The sequence below is a fragment of the Glycine soja genome, chromosome 13 (assembly GCF_004193775.1).
Source record: "Glycine soja cultivar W05 chromosome 13, ASM419377v2, whole genome shotgun sequence".
Classification (NCBI taxonomy): domain Eukaryota; kingdom Viridiplantae; phylum Streptophyta; class Magnoliopsida; order Fabales; family Fabaceae; genus Glycine; species Glycine soja.
Genome location: NC_041014.1, coordinates 18,528,076 through 18,548,031, shown reverse-complemented (window position 1 = coordinate 18,548,031; position 19,956 = coordinate 18,528,076). Strand labels below are relative to the sequence as shown.

Genomic DNA, 19,956 nt, shown 5'->3' with positions numbered 1-19,956 from the left:
ATTCCTTTGATAAAATCTTGCTTTTTGTGAATCATTTATTCCTATTCTACACACATTACTATGAAGAGTATTTTATGAAGATTTTTTTAATTAAATATTATTAACTGAATTCCTTAATCCATATGCCTCATAGTTAAATTTACTTATATTTAAATCCGAAAAAGTATAATACTTGACTCATTTAATATACCTTAAAGAATGAAAACTTTGAGTAACATGTCTCAATCTAAAGTAGTTATGTGCTTAAGAAAATAAAGAGATAAATTAAAATTAGCTTATGCTAATTTGTAAAAGTTTTTAAATATGATTTTAACAGGTAATTCCTTTTTATAAGAATATTCCACTAATCTATACTTAAAAAAATTAGTTAATTTAATTAGTGATATTAAATTTGTCAATAATTTGTAATTTCCCCCCTAAATTACCCTTATTTTTAAAAATTAATCATCTCTCTTTCCACTTTATTACTTATCTAATTAATTTTCACTAGTCTTCTACTTTCTTTTTCTACTTGAACTTTATTACTTATCTAATTAATTTTCACTAGTCTTCTACTTTCTTTTTCTACTTGATTACTAGCTAGTCGAATTTTCATATCCTAATAGGAGAGAGAGAGAGAGAGTTTGCTTCATTAATTTTTAACATTTATTATTTTTTGGCCAAAAAAATTGTTAATTAACAAAGAGTACTTTAGAAAAAAAAATAGTTAATACAACATGCAATTAAAAAATGGTCTTACAAAAGGGACATACAATCTTTTAAAAATTGTCTTATTTAGACAAAATGAATATAAGCTAATATTAACTTGTAAGAAAAAAAATATTATTTTCAGTAAATATTATAGAAAAATTTATCTAAACATGTACAAGGTTCATGTCTATAGTCTTCTAGAATGAAATTGGGTACTTGATAGTCGATACACTTTACTTCTAATATAAATGACTACAATAATAAGCGTATGATGTTCATTAATGTCACGCCAAATTTCTATTGCATGCCATTTTCAAGGGAATGGGTGGATCTGTGAAATTCCCACTAGAGATTTGATCAAAGATAACCTTGTTAGCTGCTTCAGTGTAGTGGATTCCATCCCATACCACTCTAGTAGATGGTGTTTTACATGAACCCACTAGAATATCTTTGTTCATGACCTTCATGGTTGCTCCACATCGAGCAACATCGTTAAAATTGTACTTCCCTCCATAGCCACAACAAGTAACATGTGGGAGCTCAAATCCTGCACGGTAATGATCCTTTCAACTAATACCATACATAGTAGATATGTTTGAGAATATGGATGCAATCCTTAAATATGTTTTTGGTCCATAATAAATTAGTAAAATTTATTTTGAGTCTTTAATATATTTTTTTGCATCCAATTTCTAATAAAATTAATTTTTTATTTTTTATCCTTGCTATTTTTTTAAATTCTTCTAATACATTTATTTTTTTATTTTTGTTCCTAAAATATATTTAGATAATTTGCTATTAGTTATCAAATATTTTTCAAAGGAACTTATATAAAATAAAAAATATTATAAGGACTAAAATTAAATAATACGGATCAAAAATAATTTTTTATTTTATTAGAGAATCAACGAAAATAATATTAATATTAAAGCTATATAAAATATGCTAATTTATCGAGAATAAAAACATTTACTTAGGAATGTGATAATGGGATTATTTTGATTTGGCTCACCATATTTCTTTGGATCGCTAAATAAATTATACTTGGGAGTATAGACATCTACATATGTGATTGCAGCCAATGGAAGGTCCTCACGAAGTTTTGCTAAGGCATCCTTCAAATGCCGGTTAAAATCTTGAGCCACCTCATTATATTCCTTTACACAACCACTAGCATCCTTTATTGCGAGTGGAAAATTGGTCAAAATTAAAGGGAGACAACCAATGGGTCCTGTGTTGTGTATCCAAAATGATCTAGCTCCCAAATTGTATAAGTTCTTCATCACACAAGTTTCATCAATTTAGCACAAGAAATTAAGAAATATGCTAACTAGAAATAAAGCTAAAAAAAAGGTATTCTATTTTCATTGTCCAACTACCTTGATATTTAATTTGAAAGTCATGACTAGATCAGGTATGGATGCAGTGATTAGTGGTACAGTCTTACTGAAAATGCCAGCCATAAGATCATTTTGGCCAATATCAAATGTGTATAAAGCTTCAGTAAAGTATTCTTCTTTGGGCATCAGTGATGCAAATGTCCCACCTTATAAGAAAATTAAAACCAGAAGACATCAATTATGAAGGTGGATATCATTTATCTTAATTTGACAATTATTAATTAGCGCTCAGAATCCGGAAAAAATATCAATCAAAATAAATTATTAATTTACCTTGATTTCTAATTAACTGCGTTTTGGGTTTAAAACCGTTGAATTGAGTGTATTGTACTCCAAGGTTGAAAGGACTTAATAAATTCTTAAGAAAAATATTTTGTTGGGGTTTGATTGTGGATCCAAATGTTGCAAAGTTTGCACCACGTGAGAAGTTGGACCCCAGTGAATCAAGATATGGACTGAGATAAGGGATTCCAAAACTCTCAGCTGAAAATACAAAATTAAGGAACAAAATTAGAACTCAAATCCTTCACTAGGAAGTAATATATCTATAATTAAATTGCTTGATGTGACCAGTGATTCAACCATAGACTTAATTTTGGTTTAACCCCAAAAGGCGAATATCATGTATCTTAGCTACAACACGATTTTTAAAATGTTCATGACCGAAAGTTATGTTACTTAATCGCCACCCTTAATAAGTTAATATATTAGTCCTCTGTTTGTATAATTTGTGGTAGCTCTTTCCCTAAAATCGTTTGCTAAAGGAGCTTGTTATAAGTTAGGTTGAAATGTTCATGGCCAAAAGTTATATGAGACTATGATTGATGATTTATATATAAAAAAAAAAATAGAAAAACAGCTACCTTATATGAGACTTTAATAGTGTTACGATAGTAACCTAAATTTCTCTATGTGAGAGTGACATGTACATTATCCAAAGTATATTTTACCACTTGCTAGGGAAGTGCTTATCAAAGAAACCTCATTTGAAACATTAGACAGATAAATTGAAATGAAACTGAAAACAATGTTACCTATGAAATCAAGAATGATTCGGCCATCGCTGAACCTTCCAGAAGGTCTATGAAAATAGGTCTCTCCATTTGGTGAATTTGGTAACGAGAAGGCAGCAGCAGCCATGCCACCGGTGTCAGCGTTTGAGGCACCAAGGCTAAAGATGGCAGGGAAAACACAATCTTTGGCGGCAATTATAGGGTTCAGTGTTGTGGTAAAAATAGATAAAAACACAAGAGAAGACACAAGTTTAATGTGAAACAAGGTAATGATGCTAGGAAACTCCATTAGAGACATTAATTTGACAAAGTACAAAGAAAATTTAGATATCTTTTTATACGCCTACCAAAAAGGTTGATCTCACCGTACAATTACTAAATTCGCGATGAACGTCAAATTTGTTTAGAATGAAAATTAGTCAAAGAATAATATTACTTGCTATTGTTACTCTCATCATGTATTTAGTATTTCTCTCTCGTGAGTTAACACCCCAAATTGCCTATAATGGTGGAAATAACTACCAATAACAAGAAGGACGTACAATACAACCAATAATAAAGGAAAACACAACACTACCTCAAAGGAATGCACCACATTCACAATAATGGAAATGCAAAAGTTGAGAGGATCCGCGTATTCTTGCATAAATTAATAATTACCAATGGTCTTCAAGCTAGGATTACACCCAAAGTATCTACCATTGTATGTGAGGTGGGTTAGTGAGAATGATATTTCCTTTTTCTTTTTCTAATATCCTGTTTTGGATATAATTTTGTTCAAGGCAACGTCGAATAGTGAATATAGACATCTCTTATGGTTAGTGAGAATGATATTTCCTTCTTTTTTTTTCTTCTAATATCCTATTTTGGATATAATTTTGTTCAAGGCAACCTCGAATAGTGAATATAGACATCTCTTAAAAAAAGGTTAAATTAATTTTTTATTCCTTTAATTTATTATTTAAGTTTAATTTAGTCCTTTAATTTTTGTATGTTTAATTTAATCTTTTAATTTTTTAAATCGATTCAATTTGGTCATTCAATCTAAATTGTAAAAAATTTCACTTTGTGAGGATCAAAACTGTCACAAAAAACATATTTTTTTTAAAAAATGAATTGTTTATTAAAATTAGATGACTAAATTGAACATAGAAAAAATTAGAAGATCAAATTGAATCAGTTTTAAAAATTAGAGGACAAAATTAAACCTAAAAAAATTAGATAACTAAATTAAATCTAAAAAATAAATTAAAAAACTAATTCAACAAAAAAAATTGAATCTTTAACATACCCAATTCTAGAAGATTAGTCCCTTTCTTAGACCAACCTCAAATGTGAGTTATTTTGTTAGAAGAGTATTACTCCAAATGTTTTTATGAACAAAAATCCTTTTTATTTTTGCCAATATGGGTTTGGCTTTACATGTGGGTTAGGAGGGTTACCACATTGTCAGATTTGGAAACTTCACATTCTTTGTAATATTTAGTGGTTTTATACCATCCTTCCTTATTAAACTCTCATTTGCAAGGGTTTCATGATAGGATCATGTATGTTGGAGCAACTATAACTTTCACTATAAGTTTTTTTTTTAATTTATTTCATGGGTGTCTTCGTTCGTAGATATCTTTGCATTTAGGTCAAGAGTGATAAGATTATTATCTGAAGAGGCAATCTTGCTTTTATTTGGAAACTAGTTTAGCACACGTGTCTACGCATGGGTAAGCCATGAAAATTGACAATATAATTATATTCGTGTCATTATAATACTGGACAATGTTATGATGTGTAACTAACTGAGAACAAAAATGAATATGGCTAAAGTAAAACAATCAATTAACAAAGTTATAATGTTAGAAATATTGTTTGTAGCAAAAGCACACCCACAAAATAAAGTGTCAATTACAAATATTAACAAAAGTCAAAATAATATTAAACTTAATTCATATACATGGCCAAAATAAAATATAGTTAACTGTTGGATCAAAGAATTCGAAGATAATTTCCATGTCAGGTTTGAAAGATTGTGTTCCGCAAAAATATTTCCATCCAGCTCCAATTTTACTTGTCTTTCTCTAGTGATTGTAAACAATGCGACATTCTACAATGTCTTCTGAATTCAAATGAGTCCACCCTTTGGCTTTCATAAAATAATACGTGCTGCTTGAAACATCCTAATATTAAGAATAACTTTATGTGCGAAATAGAAGAAATTAAAAACTTGATGGATAAAGATTGGTTGAATGATTAAGTAAATTAGAAAGTAACTTACCAGGCTGCTGCAGGTAATTTTGTACTGAGTGAGAAGCACGTTGAAAGTGATAACATTTGACACTTGGTGGTATAATGAGTGTCATTTTGGGAACAATTATGGATGGCTATTGGTCTTGAATATGGTTAGAAAGAATAGACTCTGACCATAATGAGTTAACGTCACTTGATGATATTTGGTCAGTTGATAGAAATCCCTCAGTGTTGTCCACCCTGATACAATGGTTGAGTTGTCAAAATCTTGGTTGTAGACAACGATATACAAATTTCCATTCTTGTCAACCAAATGCTAGTAACGTCCAAATACGTCCTTCCACCTCATGACAAATGACCTACTAACTTCACCGTAAGTCTACATTTGAAATAAATAAAATATTAAATTAAAATAATTGGTTGGTCAGTTATACAAAATAATTGAAAAATGATATGTTAAATCAAAATGAAGATGACCTGGTCCTTGGCATTAACGATATTTAAAATCTTCTCTGATGTTCTTGTGATCTTCAACATGATATTGGTCATTTCGTAGCACTTTTTGTGCTCTTTGTTCATGAATTTTGAACACCATATAAAGTTAAAATGTTGAAAGATAAATAAGTATTTAAGCAGATTATTATACAATGATATAACAAAATTGACATTCAATTAGCAGTCATGATGAAAGCCAGTTCCTTCTTAGGGTCACATAAGCATGTACATCACACACCTATTTTGCATGTTCAATGTGCCCAAAGTTATGCATACCATGAATTGAAACAAAACAACCGATCAATAAATAAGTGCAATAAGATGGATGAATGTGCAACGGTCAAAATTTGTTGAAAAAGAAATTTCAAATGGTAACAAGACAATATGCCCAATTCTCTGTTTCTATTTCACACAGGCTAACTAAATCAAAGTATGGCTAAAACAATGATATGCTCTATTAACAAAGAAATGAATGATGGTAACACCTTCATACAATGTATTAGTATACAATGTATTAGTAGACAATGCTAATACCAATCTGACATAATAATCTTGTGGCATGATGAAAGTGCATTGATACACAAAGCTATAACAACACAAAGTTCATATAAACCAAAAGGGTAAAATAGAAATCATTTTATGAGAAACATTTATTTTGTAATAACAATTAGGTCATTCAATTAGCATGGCTAACATAATCTGTGCTTGGCTACTCCTAATGGTTTTTTCCTAAATTCAAACCTTCTAAAAATTAACATGTCTCTGTGTCACTGTTCATACCATTTTCGTTATCAAAATATAGTATTTGGTGATTACCAAACAAAGTGAATGCAAAGAACATTAACCCTAACATTATGTTGGGTCTGTGAGTGACAATACAAAATCATTCAATACAACATGATTGGTGGCTGGTTGACAGTGTCAAACAGTGACGGTGGTGGAGCATAGCATTGTGGTTGCGCATTAAACAAACCAACTTTGTCTTCCATCCCTGGCTCGATCTTCATCTTTGCTAGAAAGGCGGGCGTTCTTCGTAGGTTAGTGCACAACGTTTGTTCGACTTTGGAAATGAAGACCAACAAAGCAAACCGCGTACGGAGTTTGCACTTTTAAGAAGGAACCATTCATGATAGAAAATTTGCTTCCTGCACCTACCAATATACTTGGACGCCTAACCCATTTGCGACAATTACAAAATTTTCCTTTGTGGAAACTGATAGATATTACAAATCCATAAATTCATTACAAATTTGTAATACCTATGGGTCGATAGCGATTTTGTGCCAATTGAACATTACTCGAGTGTGTAAAAAAATAATTTGTACATAAGTTTTGGCAATTTTGGACATTAACATGACACATTTACATAAGTTCTGATTTATTTGAAAAATTGCTTAGTTGAAGACTTTGACATATAAAAAGAAAAGTTAGAATTTATTTCAAGTTGTTACAGAAAAAAAAACATGGTTGGAGGTAATATGAATGCATGGAATCAAATGTGGTTGAGAGAGACTAAGTATAATCATTGCATGAGGTATAGATGCATTTAGTGTAAAACTAAAATCTCTTGGTTGAATGATGTTGTTGCATCAAAACATCAGTTGATGTTAGTTAGTTACACAACAGTGATGTTATAATTCAATTAGGAACAACAAACTCTTACACTATCAATACAATATTGCACACAATAATTAACAAACACATGTAGTCTTGAACTGAAACCAAGTAAATAAACCATATCGAAAGAATTCATGTTGCAAGCTTAGGATAATTAACTTGTGACAAATTTTGTATTCAATGAAAATGTGAAAAAGTATATGTCATTTCGGTTGTTACAACATATAATCCTATTAATAATCCTACCATTATTCACATAATCTTAATTTGATTGCTTTGGAAATGTACTGATTTCAGGACAAATGGTCATCACATACGCAATAGACATAGGGCATCATCATTTACTCAGTTAAATGAAGTTTGTCATGTTCAAAATATCACATATGCAAATTGATGATACCTTGCAGATAATACCCTTAGACGTTGATTATTATGACAAAAAATTGAAGGCTGCATCATTACACTATCATACCATTTAACCACAATAGAGAATTTAATACAAACTCACACTAAACTTGAGTTACACCACATTTGCTTAAGACACTTAGTATAAACATTGCATGAAATATACATGCATTCAACATAAAACAGAAACCTAGTGGGTGATAATCACTACTGAATCAAAATACCACTAGAATCTACTTAGGCATACAACAATTATTCTTTTATTCAATGAGTAACACCTAATTGTTACACTGTAAATACAATATTTCATATAGTAACTAACAAATATATGTAGTTTTAAAATGTTTCTAAGTAAATAAACTATATTTATAGAACTCATGCTGTAAGCTTAAGAGGATGAAGTTGTGCTGAATGTTATCTTGGTAAAATTATGCAAAAGGTTGAAATCATGAAGCCGGTTCAATTTATAATGCAATTAATAGCCCTGCAGTTAACTACAAATTTTGAAGTACTTCCTTCAAAATCACATTGGTTGTTGTATTTAGTGGCTTCTTTATCATGGATAAGAATTTTCAATCCAATTTTGCTCTGAACTCTTAAGAATGCCACATAAAATTGACCATGATTGAAAACTAGTTGAGGAAGATATAATCCAACACATTGAAGAGATTGACCTTGAGATTTATTTATTTTCATGACATATGACACAATAAGTGGGAATTGTCTTCTAGTCATCTTGAAAGGCCAAGGAGATTGAGATGGTGATAATGACATTCATAGAATGTAAACCAAACTTCCTATATTTTTTCCAAAAACTATTCGTGCCTCAATAACATGATTGATCATTCTAGAGATAATTAGCCTTATCCCATTGCATAGGCCTTCAGCTTGATCTAAATTTTGAATCAACATAACTGGTAAAGATACTAATTATATGCCCAAAAAAGAATATATATCAGTTTGAGCACAACATAATTTACAATACTTAAGAAGATGTCGATTTCTCATAGTAATTTTATGTAGCCTGAGGTGCACGACTCCTGCCTCCGCCAAAACCTTGATATCTTAAGTCTTCCTTTTTGCTTTTTAATCCATTCAATTAACATTGTAGGTGGAACAGGTTGTGCAATAATCATCTTAGCATTTTCAATTGATGATTTTTGTGTAACTGTCTTTGCACCTAGCTGGCAATACCAATGGTATTAATTATCAGTAATAAGTCTCAGTTTTGACAAAATTACATTATGATAAAATAAGTTCTACACACAAACCTCTTGTGCCATAATTAAGAACTCCTTGGCATGAAACATCATTAGCACTTGCTTGTCATGACATATTTGATGAACCATGTATTTGTTTGGATAATTAACAACATCTCCAACACATCTTCCTTCAACACTTTCTCTGTCTATTAAAAATAATAGATGTTTGCCAATAAGCTACATCACATGTGATGGATACACTCTTGGATCAACATGCTGAAAAAGTCAAAAAAGCGGGTTATGCAGCATTGGTTAAACTATTGAAACAATTAGAGCTCTATGAAAAATTTATAAATACCTCAGTTGACAAAATAACATTATGACAATCCTCATTTAATAACTTTGCTACATCATCATTTGGTAATTTAAACCATGCAGTTCTAGAATCATCATAAACTTGAACTATTAATGAGTAGTTACAATGTCACAATAAACATATTTTTTATTTGACTATCATATAAATTATTTGTGTGCAGAGCAGAAGGTATGAATTAAGTATGTTTACCTGGGAATTATTGGAACACTAACTTCAGTTTCGTAATTCCTTGTGTAATTATATCCTACCAATCGGTGGCCATTTTCTATTTCCCACCAAGGCGTATTATCCATGAATCCAACGATTTTGGCCCAAACTACACACAAATCATGCTTTACAATGAAAAGCACCCTATGTATATATTAGTGAAGACCATAATAACAACTTCAACAATCCAACTAAATGATTATATATGAAGAATAAAAACATTGACCCATCCAAATAAGTGCAAATATGCAATCCTTTTATGGACATTAAGAATCAAGAATTTGAAATAAACATCTTTTGGAATTGGTTCAAGATTAATCACATGCACTTTTTCAGGCATAACTCTGTTATGGAACATGTAATGTTAATCTTAAACGAATGCATCTTTCACCAATTATAAAAAACAATACATATTTGGCAAAAATTGCAATTGTAGTAGATACACATTAAACGAATATATACCTTATTCCAGAATTAGACATGGTTGGTAAGTTTGGATTCAATATTAAGTAGTTGACATTAGGCACCGTTTCAAAATACATTTCACATGTTTCATTAGAACATTAATATATTTATAAATGTATGTTGTATCATCAAGCGAGAATGACATTCAACATTAATATTAATGCCTACCATGAGTCAATGCACCACATACTTGCAATCTGCTATGTTGAATTGCCAAGTAAGGAGCATCAACATTGTCATCTCTCACTAAGTCTATTATAACTTTGATATATTCATCACAGAAAACACATTCAATAGTATGTCTGCACAATAATACAAAATTGAATGTGTAGTATACAAAATGTAATTTGAAGAAAAGTGAATCATACTCTCCATTAGTGATGTGAATAAATATCCTTTGAATAGTGGTGTCATTTTTTACAAAATTTTGCATTGATGATATTGTTGAAATCTACCCAACTATGTCTTCATTACATAAAATACCCAACAAATGTTATCACAAACTTGCTCATAACATTATAACTAAATCCTATTAGAATAAGACAACTACTATACCTATGCAATATGCAAGAATCTCAGATGATTCAGTATTGACTTCTAATGGAAGTGGTTTCAGACAACATAGTTGACTCAATGTTTCAGATCCCATTGAATTAACAATAGAGAATCTTGTTATTTTAAGCTTATATTCATGATTTGCCAAGCGTAAATCAGCACAGTTTTTTAGTACACTAACATTGTGCAAGATATAGAGCTTTCCTTCTTTCATATTTAAATTCAAGAGATTCCAAATATCTTATTTTACATATATTTTAATTTGATCACCCTTATTCCATACAAAAATTCAACTTAGTGTAAGGCATAGGCAGAGTTTTCCATAGGTATTGTTCAAATAAGATATAAACAAAATAACTTGATATCTGGTTATCAAACAAAACCATTTCGAACCTCCCAATTGCACTTCCATTAACATTGTCAATTGTTTTCCATATCTTGTTGACTTGAGCCTTCACAGCCCAACAAGTAATAGAAGGAGCAATAACCTTCATTGGGATTAACATGTATCTTGAAATTGCCATCACCTTAGGACAACCATATCACAAACACAGGTGTCGTGGGTTTGTAATGAAATCAACTGGTATTACTAGCAATGTATGGGAAAATCACCTTTGTTTTGTTCTTTCTACAATTGAATTTCCTTTGGCCAAACGCTGTGTAATGCCCAGAGTGTTAACATGTCATTTCATGTGCACAAAAAATTGTAGGCTATACTATTAGCAACTATGTGCAATCTACACCCATCTGGATAAAAGATCTCCGTCAGCAACTATGTAGTGCAGGAATCAATAACTTTGATTGCAACATGACTTAAACCATCACGTCTGTCATTGTAACTGCACGATTGTTGATGTAAAAAAAAGCTCCTGACATCTATGTCATTGCTAACCAATTGGCAAAATATTAATATGTCAATTACCAATTCAAATAGAAATGGTTTGGTTACATTATTATATTCATATTTGTATCGCTAACAAACACTTTGACCACAATCTATAAACTGTGAAAATTATTTTATATGTCAAGAGACTGCCACTTGTTACATTCACATTTTATTCCTCATGGTCTTATTGACTTCGTTATATTATATATGTCACAAGATACTGCCTAAACATTACAGAATTTGTAGCACTATTTTAATTTATAATCCAAGAAAGACTCGTAATAATCTTGTTTCAATAAGATCATTAAACAATTTGAGGAAGACACCTCTGCTACATTAGAAAATGAATATTAATTAACACTGATGAAGTGTTGGTAATGAAAAATTAATAACTTTTTATAGTCAACAAATCAAATTTCATATCTTAATTAATACTGATGACTTTTGTGTGAATTTGATCATAACACGGCTCTGATATATAAGCAAGGCACATATGCTACATTAGTAAATGGAATACAGGAGGAGAAACACATAAGCTCACATCCAAAGCTCAACATTTCATAGTCAACAAAATATATCTTATACCTTAAAAATTAAGCATGCTACATAGAGCATAATTGTTAACATATTACAACACCACCTAAAATAGTCTGTTTTGGTGAACCATCACACCATTAATATTGAGATATTACAACACAAAAAGGCAACATTAAACAACCTAGAAAATTAGCAGGCTTCAAAATCCTTTTATCCAATCATGCTTTACTTAGACTTGATATGCTTTGATAATTTGGAACAAGATAACTGAATTGATGACAGGTCTTCAAATGGTATTGATTCTAGGTAAGATTTAGAGATCAAAAATCCTCTCTTTGCAAGAGTTACTGACTTAGATGATTGAGGATCAAAATCCCCACTGGCTGATAACGATTATTGATGTGACAATATATAAATACAATAGATGTTACCTTTACTGTAAGTTAAGTATTAATAAACATAGATTAAACCATAACTTACCGTGTAGGCTATATCATCTCCATGCTTCACAGACGAATTTGACATTTCAGGCTCAATTCTATCAAGCTATATTAAAATAACAATAAAATTAGATTCAGAATTGTCGTGTTACAAACCATAAAGATTATTAATTATATTGACCTCATATGTTGGAAGTCTTTTCAATAATAACATAATTAGATCTTCATCCTCTGAGATTTGTGACACAGAATATTGTTCGGTATAGCCTTAAATCTAAAAGCTAATTTTTTGCCAAGTATACTATCAATGGCCTCCAAAATGTCCTTTGGATCAAATTCACCTTCTTGCCAAGGGTTAACATCAAGTTCAAATTCAAATATATAAACACCACAAGATGACTATTATAGAAAGTAACATTTATCCTTCATAGTGAAGACCACCTTTTTGGATTTTCCATCCAGGCTCCATTGCAATACATCAACTAACTCCCCGATAACATCTGCCCCTAAGTTAAGGTTTATTAACTTTTGAATACATGACAACGGGTGGTCTGAATAAGAAGTAAGTAATAAACATACCTATTAAGTAGTCAGGATTGGCACTACCAGTAAGAATATAATCAAATAGTGTAAAATCATACCCCATTTCTGGTATCATTGGAAAATCTTGCTCTTTTACTTTTGTAGAATTGAAAAAGTTCAATTTTAAGGCATGCTTTGTTGGCCTAAACTGTCCAGTATTCTTTTCAACTTCAAAATTTTGTATCATATATGTCTTACCCACTTTAACAACATTTCACTTACTAGGATCAACATTTTTAATTTGAGTAACAATCTTATCAGACTATGCAAATATTAAAAACTGTGATATCAGATGGAAATTATTTGATAATATACATGAATAATTTATATTATACCTTCTCATCCATCAAGATCATTTCAATGTTAATCCTTGCAGCCCTTCAAATAATCCACATACTAATCACACACACACACACACACTTACTTTCCAAGTCTCCTGAGCAGTGATGTTCATAATGGAGTTGAGCTTACGTGCCATGATGAACTACTAACATAGATAACCATTAAAGCATCAAGAATGCAAATAAAACAAACTTTTTAAAAGGAACGAAGACATCAACATGAACATTAACATAGTGAATAGGATACTGCAAATAGAAAAGCGGCAACACATAAAAAAGATAGAAACCAAAAAAGAATGTGGTGCATAGAGCTTCAACAGATATATACAAAGAACCTTACCAAGTGAAATCAGTTTCTTCAAGCAACACAAGTGGACAACCTCTGTACACCGGAGAATGAAAATGCAGGATTTTGGTTAGGTTGCGGAACATGCAACTAAAATGCAGAAATGAGAAAGAACCTTACCAATTGAAGTGAGCTTCTTTAACCAACACAAGTGGAAGTGAGGTAAAATCGGAAGCTTGCGATTTATCCAGCTGGAATCCATAAATGATGAGGTGAAATTGAAAGCTTGCGGTTTATGCAAAAAATTGGAATCCAGAAATGAAGTGAAATTGGAAGCTACTCTCAATATTGCACAATGTTTCATAGCCTCTCTTTGTCACAATAGTTCGGCGATGTGAATCAATCATATCAAACTATAGAATCGACATAGCCTGAAAACTAGCCGAACCATAGCCTGCATTTTTGAATTTGAATTTCAAATTTGGAAATGGAAAAGGGTGGAAGGAAGAAGCAACAGAAACCTTGCACGCTTTTGCTGATGGAAGAGTGAGGAAGCTAACACGTGTTAGGAAGAAATAAAAAATTGGAAAAAATGGATAGCACTAACACGGGAAATCGGTTGTTGTTTTATTACTAACATACAGACTAGTACTATGATATCATAATAGTCTTTAGTCTTTATGTATATTAACATGATTTGTAAATATAGTAATAAGATAACATATACAAATAATAAGTTAGTTTAAAAATCCATAAAGACGAATGTGACTTTATGAATGTACAAGTAACTAACTAGTTTGTTGTTATATGAAAGAACAAAATAAAAATAAAAATATATGAAAATAAAAAAACTAGAAGACTAAAAATTATAATTGCAAGCACACAAATTATAAGGAGTTTAATGATCATATTTACTATCAATGTAAAAAAATTTATATTGCCGGTCAATAAAAAATTACTACTTTACAACTTTGAAAATAATTATTATAAAATTTAATAAATTTATCATACATGATTTTTTTTTATTAAAAATAATATATAATTATTTTACATTGCATAGTCTATTTTCTTATTTATTTATTAGTATGTTTCTACTCTTTATATAGAGTTGAAGCATAAATAAACCACTAGGATCCGCCAAGTGGTGGGAGTTGAATACATATTGCCACCATAACACAAATAAAAGAAGAAGAACTGAAGCATAAATGAAATTATTCAGCAACATAGCACTAAATTAGTAACCTTAGAAATAAAACATACCAGAAAAATCTCATAATAACATCTCTTAAAGCAGACTGTGTCCTTTGATAATTAATTATTTAGTAACAACATAACAGAAAAGTTATGGCATTTTCCAACATTTTCTTTTCTCGTTTTTGATTGTGTTCTTAAAAAAAAAATCAACGCATGCACTTGTTTTTCTTTTATTATTTTCAATTTGTAATCAATTTTAAATTCGTTTAAAATATTATATATTTCTTGAATAAGAAATAAATATAGAAACACACCTATAATTAGTCTTTAATCTTATAGAATAAAATTGGGGAAATAGTATGCATATACAGTACACTTTATTTCAAATATAAATGGCTGCAATGATAAGCATATGAAGCTCTTCGTCGAAAAGAAGAAAAAAAAGAAAAGAAAAAACGCATATGAAGCTCATTAATGTTGTTTGAAATTTCTTTGACATGTCCTTTTCAAGGGAATGGGTGGATCTGTGAAAGTCCCAGAAGAGATTAAATCAAAGACAACCTTGTTAGCTGCTTCAGTGTAATGGGTTCCATCCCATACGACTCTAACAGATGGTCTTTCACATGAACCTACAAAAATATCATTGCCATTGACCTTAATGGTTCCTCCACATCCAACACTACTGCTGAAGTTGTACTTCCCTCCATAGCCACAACAAGCGACATGTGGGAGCTCAAATCCTGCACATTAATGAAACTTTCAGCTAGTTACAACACAGGAAGTTATATTGTTGGCTTGGTCATTGAAAGGGAGAAGAGAAGAAGATCTTGGATTTCAATCTCTTTTACTAATAAAAAACTAACAACTAACATTGATCGATAAGAAAAATAATATATATATATATATATATATATATATATATATATATATATATATATATATATAAAACATCGTTTGAGATAAAGAAATAAAAGTGAAATAATTAAATCTGATCAATTATATAATTAAACATGAACGATTAATATTTAATGACATGTAATCACTAAAAAAATTATAAAAATATTTAACATTAAATCTTAACCCTTCATATATAATCATACTGATCAGATTTAATTATTTCATTTTTATATAAAATATTTTTTCTCATAAAATATACTCTTTTATATATAATCTTAAGGACAAAAAATAGATAATAAAATCATTGTTTGGTTCACCATATTTTTGTGATTTTTTTAAAAAGTAAGTATATAAATTTTTAACATTAAATTTTAACTCTCCATATATAATCATACCGATCATATTTAATTATTTCACTTTTATATAAAATATTTTTTCTCATAAAATATATATATATATATATATATATATATATATATATATATATATATATATATATAATCTTGAGGACATAAAGGAGATAATAGGATCATTATTTGGCTCACCATATTTCTGTGGTTTTTTGAAAAGCAAGTACTTCGCAGAGTAGATATCTACGTATGTAATTGCAGCCAATGGAAGCTTCGTACGAAGCTGAGCTAAGGCTTCCTTTAAATTATGGTTAAAAGACTGAGCCACCTCATTATATGCCTTTGCACAATCATAGCTATCCCTTTCAGCAGATGGAAAATTGGCCAAAATTAAAGGGAGGCAACCAATGGGTCCTGTGTTGTGTATCCAAAACGATCTGGCCCCCATATTGTATATGTTCTTCATCACACAAGTTTCAACAATTTAGCACAATAAATTATGAAATCTACTAAAAATAGAGATAGGTAGAAAGGGTATTTATTATGCAACTACCTTTATATTTGATGTGAAACTTTTGATTATATCAGGTATTGAAGCATTAACTTGCAGTAGGGTCATGTTACCAGAAAATCCAGCTGTAAGATCATTTTGACCTATATCAAATGTGTATAAAGCTTCTTGAAAGTACTCTTCTTTTGGCATCAGTGCTGCAAATACTCCCCCTGTCACAAAAATTAAAATCAAAACATATCAATCATTAATTAATAAGATGAAATATCCTATCACATTATGTATCATATCTTAGCTGAAAACATCATAATTGAAACTCAAAAAGCACCAAAAGATATCAATCAAAATAAATTGTTAATTTAATTACCTTGGTCTCTAATGAACTTTGTAGTGGGTTTAAAACGTTGGAATTGCGAGTACTGAATTCCAAGGGAGAAAGGACTGAATCTAAGGTTTTGTTGGGGTATGATCGTGGATCCTGCTGTTGCAAAGCTTGCACCACTGGAGAAGTTGGTCCCCAGTGAATCAAGATATGGACTCAGATAAGGGAGTCCAAACTTCTCAGCTGAAATTACAAGATTATGAAACAAATCCTTCACTAGGCAATAGTATATATGCTTTATAAAATTTCTTCACGTGACAAGTTTATTGGAAAGGTGAATGAATATATTATCATGTATCATACTGTACAATGATTAATATCTACCCTTCATATCTTAGTCCTCGATTTGTATATATAATTTATGGTAGCTCCTTTCCTAAAGTCGTTTTTGGCTAAAAGGAGCTTGAAAGTTGAAAGTTATATTGATGGATCTAGAACCCTGAGCGTTGACCAACCCCTTTTATCATCTTTCCACCAAAAAAAATTATTGTTGGTGAAAAAGGTGGAAGACAAAGAAAGAAAGAAAGCAAAATGATATATGATACCATGATAGCAACACATCTACGTTCCTCCGTACTCACAGTATATTAGGACGTGCTAGTGAAAAAAATACGAGACATTAATTAGACATGTAAATTATTTCATGTGATCATGAGTTTGATTTTTGATTCGACATATAAAAAAATATATCTTCAAAGAAGTAAACTCTTTAAATAAATTTCAGTATCTTGAGCAATTAATCATTCACTTTCACCTAATAAATACCTTATTCACAGAAAAAAAAATCATGAAAGAAAAAATAAATTAATATTACCTAAGAAATCAATAATGAGTCGGCCATCAGAGAACCTTCCAGCAGGTCTACCAAAATAGGTTTCTCCATTGGGTGATTTTGGTGCAGCAACAAAAAAAGAAGCAGCCAAGCCACCAGTGTCAGCGTTTGAGGCACCAAAGTTAAAGATGGCAGGGAAGTCACAATAATATTGTTTTTTGGCCATTACAGGGTTATTCAGTATTGTTGTAGCAATACATAAAATCACAAGAGAAGAAGACACAAATGGGATATTGTAAAACTTTGTAATGCTAGGAAACTCCATTGGAGACGTTAATTCTGAAGAGGCCAGGGCAAAGGTACTTTGGTTTGTGACGTTGGGTCTTGATATATATGCTACACCAAGGGTGTTCGCCGCTCTATTTGATTCAATTTTTTTATATAAAAGTTATTTAAATTAAACTTTATATATATATATATATATATATATATATATATATATATATATATATATATATATATATTTCGTTTTTATTTAAAATAAAATCATAATGAAATTAAATTAATATTTTGCGGTTTGATTTAGTTTAATTTTTTATTAAAATATTACTTCATTAAAATTTATATATATATTTTTTCATATTTTAAATAAAATTACATTAAAAAATTGATAATAATAATCTGTATAATTTATTAATATGTTAAATCTTGTACAATAAAAATTTATAAAATTTTATCTATTTTAAATTAAGTATATCTACAAAAGATAAAGTAGTATGCATTATATAAGTTTTATATACAAAACATTACAAAATATTGTAAAACTTAAATAATATACACATAAAATACATAATATTAAAATAATATTAGTATTAATATAAGTGTTGCGGTTTAATTTCAAAAATACAAATCCCAAACTGAACCGAACCAATTAATTGGTTTGAGAAAAAAAAGTATCCAAACAAATCCATAAAAAATTAATTTGATTTTGTTTTCGACTTTTTTTTTGTAATTTTTTATTTTTATTTTAGATTGATTTAAATTTAAACAACTCTTATGCTACAGAAAAAGTTACTTCTTTGAATGATTTGATTGCTAAGGGAGCATTGTCCGTTGATCTTATGTATGTCAATCTCATGAATGGTTCATATTGGCTAACACGGATGGAAGGATCTCTATTTATTGTTTAGGTGAGAATTTAATTTTAGACAATTAATTCCGTGGAGGCATCTGTACCCCTTGGAATATTTTAAGGGAGAATTTAATTTTAGACAATTAATTCCGTGGAGGCATATGTACCCCTTGGAATATTTTAAGGGAATTGCTAGGGCACCCAGCAAGATTGCTGGTGTATTTAACAATTTTTTATAATTTCTAAAATATCTTTTAATGTTTCTGCGAAAGAACCTTTTCAGTTAAGGTTACATATGTGAAAAAAAAAATTTCTTTCGTGTCATCTCACCAAATAACTTTTTTCGTAGGAAATTAGGGAAGAAGGAAGGAAAAAAGTTGCTTGAGTACTTATCATTATTGGCCTTTAATTAATTCTTTGTTAGTTATAAGCAAAAGAATTTGAGAGACATTTGATATTTTTATCTGATTAAATATCTTGAATTTTGAACATGTCACCATAATTTAATGCAATTTGACATTGAACCTAGCAGAAAAACTATTATTTCTTCCGTTCATTTTATTTATTTTTTAAAGATTATTACGTAAAAATCAACAAATATAATTAATTTTCTTTGTTTTAATAAAATAATTGTGAGATTTTCTATTTTTTTTCCACTACGCGATAAATGTATGCATAAATTAATTAAAAATTAAAAGATAACTAAGAGTATAATATAATTGATAAAAGAAAAGTTAATGTGATCTTGAATTTTATAAATGACAGATAAATAGAATTATTTTTGAAAAAATATAACGATTAAAAAGAAACTCAAGCACTATTGAATAAGTATCTTTAAATTCAATATTTATGTTTTTTTTTTTACAACAAGTCTCTTCAGACTCTATTTAATTATCAAACAAGTTTGATAAATAAGTTTTATTTAGTGGCTTGCAACATTTTTTGAAAGCTACCAGTAGTATTTTAAAAAAAACTATTTC

At 29.8% G+C, this 19,956-nt stretch overlaps 1 protein-coding gene across 1 annotated transcript; it reads right to left on the bottom strand.

The window, feature by feature from the left end:
• Nucleotides 1-873: 873 nt before the first annotated feature.
• On the bottom strand, nt 874-18,193 carry LOC114381660. The gene is made up of 15 exons (XM_028340902.1): nt 17,887-18,193; nt 17,058-17,255; nt 16,733-16,902; nt 16,375-16,639; nt 15,413-15,672; nt 13,536-13,595; nt 12,570-12,635; nt 11,060-11,154; nt 10,302-10,413; nt 8,966-9,045; nt 3,125-3,261; nt 2,364-2,573; nt 2,070-2,236; nt 1,703-1,967; nt 874-1,237 (listed from the first exon to the last, which is right to left on the bottom strand). Exons 1-15 carry the CDS (start codon nt 18,167-18,169, stop codon nt 975-977), a joined length of 2,631 nt encoding a protein of 876 aa, XP_028196703.1. The 5' UTR covers nt 18,170-18,193; the 3' UTR covers nt 874-974.
• Between the last annotated feature and the right edge of the window lie 1,763 nt (nt 18,194-19,956).